The sequence below is a fragment of the Pan paniscus genome, chromosome 5, assembly GCF_029289425.2.
Source record: "Pan paniscus chromosome 5, NHGRI_mPanPan1-v2.0_pri, whole genome shotgun sequence".
In the NCBI taxonomy this organism is placed as follows: Eukaryota; Metazoa; Chordata; class Mammalia; order Primates; family Hominidae; genus Pan; species Pan paniscus.
In genome coordinates, this window is record NC_073254.2 from 16,551,188 (window position 1) to 16,565,766 (window position 14,579).

The window sequence follows — 14,579 nt, forward strand, 5'->3', positions numbered from 1 at the left end:
TACTGAGTCCTGGAAAGAGGCTGGACTTAGGTCTCTTGATTAACCCTGTCTCCCAAGAGCAACGGGCCTTTTTTGTGGGTGGTAAAAGCCTGAAGATACTCTGGCCCAGCTCCTACCATTTAGCTTATCAGTCAATATGTTCTGGCTGTAGTTGTGTTTCACATATTTTTATCAAAGTGGGATCTCATTGGGACCATATACTGCCATTTGTAGCAACCAGAACTGTGACCATGGCAGGAACTCAATAGAATACATGTTGAATGAACAGTGCCACCCTGAGAAGTCAGAGGTTCTCTCCCTTAGTGTTTTCTGCCACCACTGCTATAATCCTGACTGCTGGACATTGGTTGAAAATGGCGCATTGCCACTAGAGTGTTCTCGTGAAGCTGCTTGAGCCTATATGGAGAGAGGTGGGCATAAAAGCAGGTTGTAGAGGGGTCAGGTAAATACGTAAGATAAAAATATTTTAAAAGTTTGAACTGGCCGAAATCGCACCACTGCACTCCAGCCTGGGCGACGGCGAGACTCTGTCTCAAAAAAAAAAAAGTTTGAACTGCTATCTATACCCCATAAAATGCAAATTTTTAGTAGCTTGTGTTTGTGCAAATTGAATATTTGTAGCTGTAAGCCATTAGCACTACAGTAATTACTTAAATACTAATTTTTGTTCAAAATGCAACAGTAATTGTAGACATTAATTACAGAATCTGGGTGGTACGCAGGTGTTTGAGGTAAAATTTATTCAGTTATTCTGTATGTTTAAAAAGTTTTATAATAAAATACTGGAAAAGATCTAACTGCCTATGACTTTATTCAGAAGTACAATATAATTTAATATAGCTGTATATATTTTTTTCTTCAAGTTGAAATACTTCTCACTCATTTAAATAACTTTGAAAACATCTTGATCTAGGAAGCAAGACTACAGATGGATGAAAATAAATTGGAATCAGCAACAAGTAAGGACTTTTTATAAATCGTTGCGAAAATTTTTACAAGTCAGAGGTAAACTTTATTCATATATGTATGTATAGCACACTGATGCTAATTTTTTACAGGGTTTATATTGTGTCCTTTACACAGATGGAAAAATCAAGATAAAACAGCTTGTCTAAGCCGAGAAACAATGTACTTGCACAGGAGGGATAACCAGCGCCCACCTCACAACACGAGGAGGAAATGCTCTCTGCTCTTCATGATGGAAATTCACTGGCAAGTAAAAAAGTGTCAGTCACTTCATCTGAAGGCTTACTAAAATTTTTGCATATAAAAGAGAGGGGTTGTGATACGGAAGAGGGGCAGGGAAGTGCCGGGAGGAGAAGGGCAGGTCCCTGGTGAGGGCTCCACCCCCAGGCCTATGCCCACGGACTAGGTGAGGACAGGCACTCCTGCCTTCACGCCCAAATGTTGCATTTCCCAAGACCACCCTGGCCCACCACACCCCCATGCTGTGCCTATAAAAACCCCAAGACACAAGCAGCTGAACATCAAGAGGAACACACCAGCAGCTGGATATTGAGAGAATGTCGAGAGCATACCAACAGGCACCAGCACACCGGCAGGCCACAGACGGGTGGAACTATGCCGAGTTTGGCTGGGGCAGAGAGAGGAGAGCTCCAGCCACTGAGAGACCCGACTCCAGGGGAAAACAACCTTCCCACACCATCTCTCTTCTGGTTCCCCCATCTGCTGAGAGCTACTTCCACTCAATAAAACCTTGCACTCATTCTCCAAGCCCACGTGTGATCTGATTCTTCCAGTATACCAAAGCAAGAACCTCAGGATACAGAAAGCCCTCTGTCCTGGAGATAAGGAAAGGGGTCTAACTGAGCTAACACAAGCCACCTATGGATGGCTAAACCGAAAGAGCACCCTGTAACACATGCGCACTGAGGCTTCAGCTGTAAACATTCACCCCTAGATACTGCTGTGGGGTTGAGCCCCACAACCTGCCCATCTGCATGCTCCTCCAAGAGGTCTGAGCAGTGGGGCACTGAGGAAGCAACCCATACCCCCATCACACGCTCTGCGAGGGGGATAAGGGAACTTTTCCCATTTCAGCTGTATAATTAAAACGTGTGTAAATGAGATGGTATTGTGACTTGTTTGACCTACATTTGCAAACACTTCTTTATTCTAAAGTTGATTTCAGTGTCAGGGTGCAGGTGTTTTAAACAAACAATACCTCTCCTTTTTCATTTTTATGATTGCTGACTTTAATTTTGGCAACAAATTTACCTTTAGTCATAAATCTCTGAAGTAATCTTATGTTAATACACTTAAAATTGCAAGGAATGATCATATTTCTTAAAACGGAGAGTACCAAGCTATAAATTCTTACTGAATAATCGTAATTTAGACTTTGTTCAGAACACATAAATGAGAACTATAAAATGCTTCCTACATCATCAACATATTAGAAACCCAGGAGAGTCCTTAATACACAAGACCCACTTGTATTATAGAACAAATCAAGGCTTGGATGGCAAGGAGAATGACCTAACTTTCTATCTGTCTCTCCATGGAATCCGACCATTTCAAATTTTTATTCAGAGGGTAGAGTGTTGATGTATTTTTATTCAGAGGGTAGCGTGTTGGTGTATTTTTATTCAGAGGGTAGCGTGTTGATGTATTTTTATTCGAAGGGTAGCGTGTTGATGTATTTTTATTCAGAGGGTAGAGTGCTGTGTGAATATGTTGGCTTCTGAAAGGCTGTAATAACACTATCTTGTCAAGCAATCATAAAAATGACTTCATTTAACACAACCTTTTTGCACCAACCCCTACTTGAGCCAAAATGTTTATAAAATATTTTTATTTTATGCTAATTCAAATGTGGGCCTGTTATGCCAAGATGTGGACTACACTCGCAGCAGTGCTAGCTTGGCATTTGGGGAGTGAGATGACAGCAGGGTCCTTCTTTCAGATCTACTCGTTTACACAAGACTTTCTCCTTACTTACTTAACACTCACATTCATTTTCATGAGACTTTTTGGCCTGTTTCTGAAATGTCACCTCCTACCCCAGCCAATTACAAAGGTTTACAAATGTTCATTTAAAATATATGGAAAATAAAGACAGTATAAAGAAGAAAATAAACATAACCTGTAAAAAGCACTATCAACATCATGGTATACTGTTTCCCTCACTATCAAAATCTATTAGATTTCCGAATCCTTTTTCACCTAAGTGCAAAATAATAAAATTCAATGAAATTTAATCGATTTGGTTCCTTGAACTTGGAGAAGAGTTTGGATAAATAATACCTATATAGGGCCAGGTGCAGTGGCTCAAGCCTGTAATCCCGGCACTTTGGGAGGCCAAGGTGGGTGGATCATGAGGTCAACAGATCGAGACCATCCTGGTCAACACAGTGAAACCCCGTCTCTACTAAAAATATAAAAATTAGCTGGGTGTGGTGGTACGTGCCTGTAGTCCCAGCTACTCATGAGTCTGAGGCAGGAGAATCGCTTGAACCCGGGAGGCAGACGTTGCAGTGAGCCGAGATTGTGCCACTGCATTCCAGACTGGCAACAGAGTGAGACTCTGCCTCAAGAAAAAAAAAAAAGAATACCTATAGCTTACTATGTAGCTCTATGCAGATGCTGATGGCTAGAAGGCTAAACAATAAATAGATATTACTGAGAAAACAATGTATTTTTACATAACAAGCCTCATATTTTTCAGTAGGTAAGGTCATTTAGGTTAGACAAAAGAAAGTTTTGGCTTCTCTTGCCAGTATCTACTTTCTCATAATTTCTAAGCGTGAACCTATATATTTTTTGATGTGATGTTCTGAAAATAAATCTAAGGATTAATGTCATAAAATGCTTCTTTGTAATTATAGCTTAGAAGCGCATATTTAAAAGATTTAGGCTGGGCACGGTGGCTCATCCCTGTAATCCCAGCACTTTGGGAGGCTAAGGCGGGCGGATCACCTGAGGTCAGGAGTTTGAGACCCGCCTGGTCAAAACGGTGAAACCCCATCTCTGCTAAAAAAACAACAATTAGTCGGGTGTGGTGGCGCATGCCTGTAGTCCCACCTACTCAGAAGGCTGAGGCAGGAGAATCGCTTGAACCTGGGAGGCCGAGGTTGTAGTGAGGCGAAATCATGCCACTGCACTCTAGCCTGAGCAACAGAGAGAGACTCTGTCTCAAAAATAAATAAATAAATAAATAAATAGATCTAAATGTTGCACTGTTCAAAATCTAAAGTCAAAGCTAATTATTTTGTGCATAACAGAAATCAGTATTAGCTGTTCAAACACACACACATTGTTTATTGTTATGACCAAAAACAAGATGGCAGGTGAGCCTCATCTCTGCACTAGCAAACAAACTAATTGTTTGCTTTCTTTTGTAGGCATTAAAGTTTCTTTTTGAATTGCATAAATGAACAAGAAAGCTGGGTCCAGTTTCCTAGAGAGACATCATTCAGGACAGAAATAGGCTCATGAGCACAGGAAATCTGTGAGCACTTGAACAAGGACAGGCAACTCCAGGGAAAGGACAATGTCTCTACCATGCTTGCTCATGTCTGGCCACAGAACCAACATGGATATTTAAAAGCAGGGAGATCAGGGCAAAGTAAAAGGTAACCATTTGTTTATAAAAGAAAAATCATACCACTTGCGTATGTAATATATGCAAACCCAAAACAGCACGTCTAGGAATGCCAAGAATGAAAATCTGAATTTCCCTTTAACAATATCCATTATTTCACAATAGAATCATTATTAACATCTTTCTCTATCTCTCTTTAATAGGTAAAGCTCAATGACATGCAATATAACATGTTAAGAAGTGTGTGATGTAATAACCAGACTCTTCAGCAGCAGAAAGCAAAGAGTTCCATAAGAATATTACTCTTGGCAGGACTTAGTAGAATAATCTAAGTCCAAGAATCTTGGATTATATACATTGAAATGAGGCAGTATTTCTAGAAGATCTGAGAACTAGTACTTTTATACCCCCAAAATAAAGAGGAGCACCATTCAAACACTTTTTCCATCTATCTATCCATCCATCATCCAGCACAAATAATTGGAAGAGTATTTGTGAAAGTTTTCCTCATTCAAGTACCATTCAGTGTAAGCTACCTGTACATCTGAACCACCAATCCCTGAACCACTGATCCCTGAAGTGAAAGCAGCATAAGTGTAAACATACCTGCCTTGGCAAAGGTTTGTATGACCCCACCTCTAGGTCACACTTTTTCACTGTACGCTTGGCATTTAGAATATCAATGGATACGGTATTTTCAAGAATGTAATGTGTCAGTTCCTACCTCCACATAGTCCTTGGCATGGCCCCAATCTCGTTTGGCATCCAGATTTCCCAAACTGAAACATTCCAGTTGTCCAAGGTAAATCTTAGCTACTGACCGGCTAATTTTTCGAGTAACGAAATTAGCTCCTAAAAAGAGGCAAAAGATGTAGTATCAGTCAAGTGCACTTGACACATTTAACAGTTTGGTGAACCAAACCCGATTTCGGCCTCTGGGCATTTCTTTCATTCTACACTCCCAGCCACCCTGTTAAAACAATAAAAGAAAAGAAAAAGAGAAAAGATCATTAACTGTCATTTAGACAAGTTAAGAAGCCCTAATTCCATGTGTCACATCAGCTCTACTTTCAGAACAAACGTTTTTCTTTGGGGGACATCTTAACATTCCTAATTTGCTGCTTCAATATGCAACCCAGGCATTAGGCCAAAGAAAAGCTGTTGGAATGCCAGTTTTTAAACAGAAAATTCAAAAGGGTTGTATAAAGGGAAATGCCAGAATGGACGACAGACATCTAAGACCACCCTGATTTTTTTTAAGAACACAAACATCATATATTCCTATTAATAAAGCTACTTTGGGACTCATGGGGAGAGAAAGAAACATAGCTTAGTTCACAGGGTAACTAGTTAAAGGAAACAAGAAAGGAATTTATTTAGGCTGCCTTTCTCTTAACAAAATAAGTGGTGATGGCTCTTATTTAGAAACCTGCACAGCCATCCAAATGATATGATATGGCCCCTGGGCAAAAGTTTCTCTGTACTATACTTAAGGCAATGCCACTTTCCAAATTCATTTCAGTGTTATTTACAGAAAGGGCTCCTATATTTTGTGTAATATTTTGAAATGATTGGTTGAAAGGGGCCATATATTGATGAAAGCACTGAAATTGTTTTAATGTTCTCTGGTCTTTAATGAAAACTCTATCTGCTTTTTCAAAGATCACAAAGTTAAAAGGCACTTCTGAGACAGTTTTACCTTGTTATCTAGGTAAGGTTATGAGAAAACACCATTTAATACCAAATTATCAAGGTAATAATACTCATATTAGCTGGTTAATAATGGATTCAGACAGTTTAGATATGTGAATATCATGATTTATCACATACCAATGACTTTAACTACGTTCTTTTGCAGATGAAGCAGGGAGGCAAATATTATGATCAAAGTGTTTGGCTTCTGGAGAGCTGGCACAGGGATAAGGGGAATATTTCTAAATAGGTTTTCCAAATTTTGGCAAGAACGTGGCTTAGCGCAAGTTCAAACATACACCAGATTCGCTTACTCCACAAACTTGATACGTACATTTATACCTACACCATTAAGAAATACAATGGGACTACCGTGGAAATCCAAATTTTCAATTCCCCTTGTCAATTCAGATGGTATGTTAAGAAATACAAAGTTTCAACTTTCCACAGAGGTTTATATAGCACATAGAGGTACTTCAAAAAAAGTGCCTTTCGAAATGAAAAACTACTTATTAGCCAGTAAGTAATTAGTGGCTAATTAGTAATTTTAAAAATTTTTCTATTGACTTGTAAGAATTAAATTTAGGTTTTTTGATGTTTATCATTATTTCAATGTCAGGACTATACTATTTCCTCAAAGTATACTAAGAAACCAATGATGGCAAACTATTAAATGAAGATTCCAACATAAAACATTTCAGATTAACCTATTTACCAGTAAAGTAATGTTTGGGAGTCCAATGGAAGTATTTGACCCTATTCATACAATTTATTGATTCTTTTACCCAGTGTTGACTACGCACCCACCAATCACTAAGCACTGAGCTAGGCACTGGGGATCTGGGAGAGAAGCAGCAGCCCCTGCTCTCAGGTATCACAGAGAGGGTCAGGTGGGCCAATAAACCAGTGCTGAACCTAGTAAAATGCCAGGTCTGCAAGGGGGGAAAGCCTTTGGGGTTGTAGCATGGCTGCCAGGCGCAGCACGTGAGAAATGCCTACCAGAAATGGAGCTTGAATGGAGTCTACCAGTGAGGTCATGAAGGGACTCATCAAGCTGTGAGACAGGGTGGTACTCCAGGCAGGAGGAACGGCACTTGTCAAGATGAGGAAGGGCCTTTCTCTTCCAACTCTTACCACAACCTGATGATGGTTATGGCACCTCCAATGAGGGCTATCGCTGATAGCCCTGTGCTGAGCTCTTTAGATGGGGTAACTCATTTAATTTTCCGAGCAACCCATGTGCTAATATTACCCCCATTTTGTACATGAAGAAGCTGAGATTCAGGGAAGCTATATAAATTAACTATTCTAAAACAGCATTCAAATCGAGAGCTATATGACTACCAAGTTCTTATATTACCAGAACTTTCATGTCGTGCTAGAAAGGTGGATCTTTTCTTATCTGGTTCCTAAAGTTATCTTGGATAACTAGCCAAAATTAACTATAATTTCTAGCTCTTTTTTTTTTTTTTTTTGAGATGGAGTCTCACTCTGTCACCCAGGCTGGAGTGCAGTGGCGTGATCTTGGCTCACTGCAAGCTCTGCCTCCCGGGTTCACGCCATTCTCCTGCCTCAGCCTCCCGAAAAGCTGGGACTACAGGTGCCCGTCACCACGCCCAGCTAATTTTTTGTATTTTTTAGTAGAGACGGGGTTTCACCGTGTTAGCCAGGATGGTCTCGATCTCCTGACCTCGTGATCCACCTGCCTTGGCCTCCGAAAGCGCTGGGATTACAGGCATGAGCCACCGCGCCCGCTCAAAATGTAATTTTAACTATTATTTAGAACAGCTATTTTGAGATATAATTCACATAGCATACAACTCATTCATTTAAAGCATATGCTTCAATGGCTTTTCTTATATTCATAGAAATGTACAACCATCACCACAATCAATTTCAGAACACTTTCATCATCCCAAAAAGAAACCCTGTATCATTTGGCAGTCACTCACCAGTTTTCTCCTAGTACCCTAGCCCTGGTAAATAGATAATCTACCTTTTATCTCTAGATTTGCCTATTCTGGACACTTCCTATAAATGGAATTATATTAATATCTGGTCTTTGTTTCTGGTTTCTTTTAGTTAGCATAACATTTTCAAGGTTCATCCATATTGTAGCTTGAATCAGTACACTGTTCATTTTTTATGGCCAAATAATATTCTATTATATGTATATACCAAATCTTATTTAACCGTCCATGAGATGACTATCTGTGGTGCCTCCATCCTTTGCCTTTTGTGAATAATGCTACCATGAGCGTTCATGCCTTTTTGTGAACGTATGCTTTAATTTCTTTTAGGCATATACCTAGGGGTGGAATTGCTGGGTCATATGAGAACTCTGTTTTACCAATTGAGGAATTGTAGATTTTCCAATGTGGCTGCACCACTTTACATTCCCAACAGCAGGGTAACAGGGCTCTGATATCTTCCCATTCTCCCCAGTACTTGTTATGGTCTGTTAAACTGTAGTCATGCTAGTTGGCGCCGAGTGGTATCTTATTGTGGTTCCGATGTGTCCTTCTCAATAACTAATGATATGAAGCAACTACCTTTTCATGTGCCTACTGGCCACTTGTATATCAATTTTGGAGACATGTCTATTCAGATCCTTTGTCCATTTTAAAATCGGATGACTTATCTTTTTATTATAGAGTTGTAAGAATTCTTTATACATTCTGGATCCAAGTCCCTTATCAGCTATATAATTTGCAAAGATTTTCTCTCATTCTGTAGGCTGACTTTTCACTTTCTTGGTTGTGCTCTCTGAAGCATAAAAGCTTTTTTATCTTTTAATTTTGATGAAGTCCAATTTGTCTACATTCGCTTGTGTGGCAGATGCTTTTGGTGTCATATTCGAGAAGGCTTCGTTAATCCAAGGTCATGAAGATTTATTCCCATACATTTTTATGAGTTTTATAGTTTTTCTTCTTACATTTGAATTTTTGATCAATTTTTAGTAAATTTTTATATATGGTGTGATGAAAGGGTCTAACTTCATTCATTTGCATGTTGACATCCAGCTGTCTCAGTATTATTTGTTAGAAACGTTATTTTTCCCATTCAATAGCATTTTCCTCAAAAATCAATTAATTAATGAAAAATGTGGGAGACAATTTCTGACTTTCAATTCGATTTCATTGATGTACTTACTCTATGTCTATCCTTATGACAGTACCACACAGTCCTGGTTACTGTAGCTCTGTGGCAAGTTTAAAAATTAGGAAGTATGAGTTCTCCAACTTTGTTCTTTTTTAAGGTTATTTTAGCTATTCTCTGTCCCTTGAATTTCCATATGAACTTTAGGATCAGCTTGTTGATTTCTGCAAAAACACCAACAGGGATTCTGAAAGGGATCATGTTGAATCTGTAGATCAAAACGGAGGCTACGCCCATGCTAACATTATTGTGCCTTCCAATACGTGAATATAGGATGGCTTTCTCCTTTATTTTGGTCTTTTAAAATTTCTGTCAACAATGTTTAATAGTTTTCAAAGAATAATTTTTACACTTCTGCTAAATTTGTTCCTAAACACTTTATTCTTTTTTATTTTATTATAAATACAATTGTTTTCTTGATTTCAAGAAAAAGTTTTGGATTAATTTTAAACATTTTTGTAACCACATGTTTCACTACTTAATTCTCAAGAAAGGCTTAAAATGATTTTTTTTTAAAATTTGCTCTCCTCATTTTTACTCCATGTTACAGAAGAATGCTCTTTTAAGGAAGAAACTATATAAAAGCATAGAACATGAGGGCTGAGACTATCCCAAGTGAGAGGTGAAGAAAGAGAAACGCACAGAGGCTGCACACCTGTCCTGAGTCAGGACAAGTAGCCGAGCCGGACCCAGGCCTGTCTCACTGGCTTTCTAGCCTTGTGCTGTTTTGCTAAGCCACAGTGCAATGCAGGAGGAATCTCTTCTGCGATGAGACGACCTAAGTGTTTGTGAATTATTATAGCACATGAGGATAATGGAACCGCTATAATTAACTTAAATACATACTTGATTTATAAAGCCTTAAACTATAAGATTCTCGTTAGTAAGAGGACTAAGAAAAGTTAGCTCAATGAATGGAGGGAAAGCCAGCTCTGTTAGTAACCAGCTGTGATATCTTACACAAACCATTTAACCACTCTGAAGTCATAGTCTCCTCTGCGTACTACTTGCATATTAACATTTGCCATGCCAAATCACTGGGTACACTAATGTAGGTTAAATGGCATTTCTTACAGAAATGTAAGAACATCACTATGTCCTTGTTTGTAAAATAAGGATAGTAATAGTACCTAAAAGCTTTGATGTTTAAAGGAGAAAATCTAGGTTTTCTGGTTATCAGTAAGTACTCAGTAACTGTTAGCCATTATTATAATGATTACATTACAATGTTAATGGTATCTACAATTAAGTCTCAATGGAAAGTTAAGATTTCTTAGTTCTTTTATTAATAGATGACTACATCTCTTAATTCTCTGATTTTGAAAGTCTGAGATTGAGGAAAAATCAAAATAAACAGCCAGGCATGTGGGCCTACATAGGAAGCAATAATAAACATTTCTTGAATGACTTTGGCTTTCAATATTAACTCATTAACCTAGGAAAGAGAGTATGCAAGTAAAAGTATATCCATAAGACCGAGAACAACTAATAAGGTTTTTAGCCTAAACACTCCTTGGATTGAGACAATGAGTTTTGCCAGCATTGACAGAATGAGAACAGAACTTCTGTTCACGCAATACAGTAGACAACAAAAACTGCCACATTAAAAAACCAGTATATGCTGGGTAAAATATTACTATTCCTATTTTGTTAAATACAAAGCTGAGCCTCAAAGAAATAAAAGAAAATCCCCAGGTGAAGGGGGATCTCCAGAGCACAGATCATGGGTGGGCACTGAGGAGTCTGGGCTGGAAGTGAAAATGGAAGGCCATCTCATGCCCTGGAAACAGGTTCAGCTTTAATATCTATCTGTGACAAAGGACAAAATTTTCAGGGTAGATTACTAGAACCGTGTCTAACACACTATGTTAGTTATGCATAATTCTGCTTGCTACTTTTGTCAGTGCTATTATCTTAAGCAAGTGTTTTAAGTTCTCAGTTCTCTTACCAATAAAATGGGATCACAATCCACACTAAGAATAAAATATCATGCTACAGGAAGCAGTGAAGCAAGGCTCAATGTGAGCAGTGGCAAGAGGGCCAGCAGGCCTGCATGGACCCTAAGGCAGTCCCTGAAATGGTGCATTGAGACTTGAAGGCTAAGACTACTTAGGAGTAAAGCTCACTCCTTCCATGAACCTAGGGAAAGCGAAGCCTGTGAATTTTACCAGCAGCAGACACCAGGCACAGCCAGAAGTGGGACTAATCCCACCTCCTCTGTGGCCACAAGGCAAGGGAATAATAGCTCAGACCAGCAAGTCATCAGCTGAGACCAGGAGGCATTCAGAATGTACCACAAACACCTGAAGACACCATCTGCCCCTTTTCCAACACTAGGTCAAATAAGCCACATCTACGTCCCATATAGCACCACACGCCACACCACAACATTTAGGTCAGGCATGGACCACTTATATGACAATGGTCCCGTAAGATTACAATAGAGGCCAGGCACAGTGGCTCACGCCTGTAATCCCAACACTTTGGGAGGCTGAGGTGGGCAGATCAACTGAGGTCAGGAGTTTGAGACCAGCCTGGCCAACGTGGTAAAACCTCATCTCTACTAAAAATACAAAAATTAGCCAGGTGTGGTGGTGCGAGCATATAATCCTAGCTACTCGGGAGGCTGAGGCACGAAAATCATTTGAACCTGGGAGGTGGAGGTTGCAGTGAGCTGAGATCACCCCACTGCAATCCAGCCTGAATGACAGAGTGAGACTCTGTCACAAAAAAAAAAAAAAAAAAAAAATCACAGTAGAGCTGCCCAATACAGGCATATCTTTTGTCCTTTCTATGGTATTTTTACTTTACCTTTTCTATGTTTAGATACACTAATACACATTGTGTTGCAACTGCCTACAGTGTTCAGTAATCTGCTGTCCTGGTTTGTAGCCTAGCAGCGATAGGTGTGCAGGAGGATATACCATCCAGGCTTGTGGAACACTCTACGTCTACAACCTTCACACAATGACACTGCCTAATGATGCATTTCTCAGAACAAATCCCTGTGGTTCCGTGACGCATGACTGTAGGTAGATGCCATCCTGAACAGAAACAAGAAAAGAAAGCACGCCTAGAAAAAAGCTTCAACATTCTGGTACATTAATAGCAGACACTGAACTTTCTTTTAAATTTTAATTTGCTGTTTTTGAAAAACAAGTATAAATTAACTGTTAAGGACTATATTAGTTCCTAGGGCTGCCATAACAAACTCCCACACACTGGGTGGCTTCGAACAACCAAAATTTCCTGTCTCACAGCTCTAGAGGCTTGAAGGTTAATATCCAACAGGGCCATGCTCCTTCGAGAATATCTAGAGGAGAACCCTGATGCTGTCTCAGCATGTGATGGCATTCCTTGGCTTGTGGTCCAATCTCTGCCCCCATATTCACACCATATGAATAGTGCTTTCTCCAATGTGTGTCTATGTCTCTGGCTCTTCTTTTTATTATGTGGACACTTGTCATTAGATTTAGGGCCCACCTTGGTAATCCAGGATGATCCCTTCATCTCAAGATCCTTAACTAATTATAACTGCAAAGACCTCATTTCCAAATGAGGTCACATCCACAGGTTCAGATATTAGGATGTGGACATACTTTCTGGGGGCTACCACCCAACCCACTATAAGAACGAAGGTTTAGAATATTTGAGGCTAGGTGCGGTGGCTCATGCCTATAATCCCAGCACATTGGGAGGTGGGAGGATCACTTCAGACGAGGAGTTTGAGATCAGCCTGGGCAACATAGCAAGACCCCTTCTCTACTAATTTAAAAGAAAAAAAAGGGGGGGATACTTGAAATACATGATAAAACATGAGAGGGGCATTGTTTCCTCACTTAAACATCATTTTAAGGGTAACTACATTCCTTTCGTGAGCATAATAGCCAAATAGGGTCTCCATTTGTAGAAGATTAATTTAGAGGTGATAAAGTAAGTTTCCCCTCTGTTTCAGCTCTGCAAGTTTTCCTCAGTTAATTTAAATAGCTCCCTGGGTCTCCTCCTTCAGGGGAATATACATCTTCTTATAATTTCAGACTAAAAATTCTGTGTGAATTCCTGTGTTTACCAATTTCCTTTGTCATCATTCTTTTTCTTGCATCTTTCTTGTGGCATAAATTCCCTTCTTAAAATGCATTTTTAGAAGTTCCCTTAATGTGGAAAAATTAACTAGCTCGTATTTGAAAGAAGTTTTGCTAAGTGCACAGTTCAAGGTTGAAAATTATCTTCTCTTCCATGCTGACAGTATTTTCCCACTGTCTTCTGGTTTGCAGTTTCTGCTAGGAAGAAGTGTGTTTCCGGTCTAATTGTCATTCTTTTGTAGGTAATGTAATGTCTTTTTTTCTCCTATTAATGTAAAGATATTCCTGTTTACTTTGGTATTCTGGGGTTTCACTCCAATGTGTCTACGCATGGCTTTCTGCTTGGGGTCCATGGTGCTTCCTGCATCTGTGACTCTTTAATCAAGTCTAGAAATTTCTCAGCAACTATCTCTTTAGATATTGCCTCTTTTCACTCTATTTTCTTCTGGGAAAGGATATTAGACTACTACTTTTACTTTGTACTCTCTTAATTTCTTTTTTTTGGTAATTTTCATCTCTTTGCTCTTATCTGTAATAGTCTGGGTTAATTTCCGTATAGCCATCTAATTGTCCTTCAGCAATCTAATCTAAGTCGGCCATTTAACCCTCCCTTCTTCCCTTCCTTCCTCCCTTCTTTCCTCCCTTCCTTCCTCCCCTCCCCTCCCCTCCTCTCTCCTCTCCTCTTCTCTTCTCTCTCTCTCTCTTTCTTTTTTGGCACATCCAAAGTTCTCTTTGGTTCTTTTTCAAACCTGCCTGGGCATTTTTACATTCTGTTCTTGCTTGCTTATTTTTTCTGATTTGACATCTTTATTTACACATGTTTTTGTAATTTTATATTCTGAATTAGATAATTCCAATATCTGAAGTTTTTGGGGGACTTATTTATTACTTGTTATTTATGCTGACTTTGACTGATGGTGGTTTGCTTCCTTGTGCATTTAGTGAGAGTTCATGTTTAGTAACCTTAATTTGCTGGAGACCAGAGGACATCAACGCAAATGACGGCTTCCTCCTGAGACAGTCACTGTTTGTTTCTCTTGGGGGCCAGGAGATACTAACACCTGGGATGCTCATCCCCTTCC

The 14,579-nt window shown here is 39.4% G+C and overlaps 1 protein-coding gene across 3 annotated transcripts in view; it reads right to left on the bottom strand.

Moving 5' to 3' along the window:
- Nucleotides 1–14,579, bottom strand: part of GMDS (GDP-mannose 4,6-dehydratase) — a 697,044-nt gene that overhangs the window by 372,439 nt on the left and 310,026 nt on the right. For all 3 annotated transcript variants that reach the window (XM_063605120.1, XM_003805565.5, XM_063605119.1), the window contains exon 7: nucleotides 5,289–5,416. In XM_063605120.1, coding sequence (XP_063461190.1) covers nucleotides 5,289–5,416 — 128 coding nt within the window. The remainder of the gene's footprint in view (nucleotides 1–5,288; nucleotides 5,417–14,579) is intronic.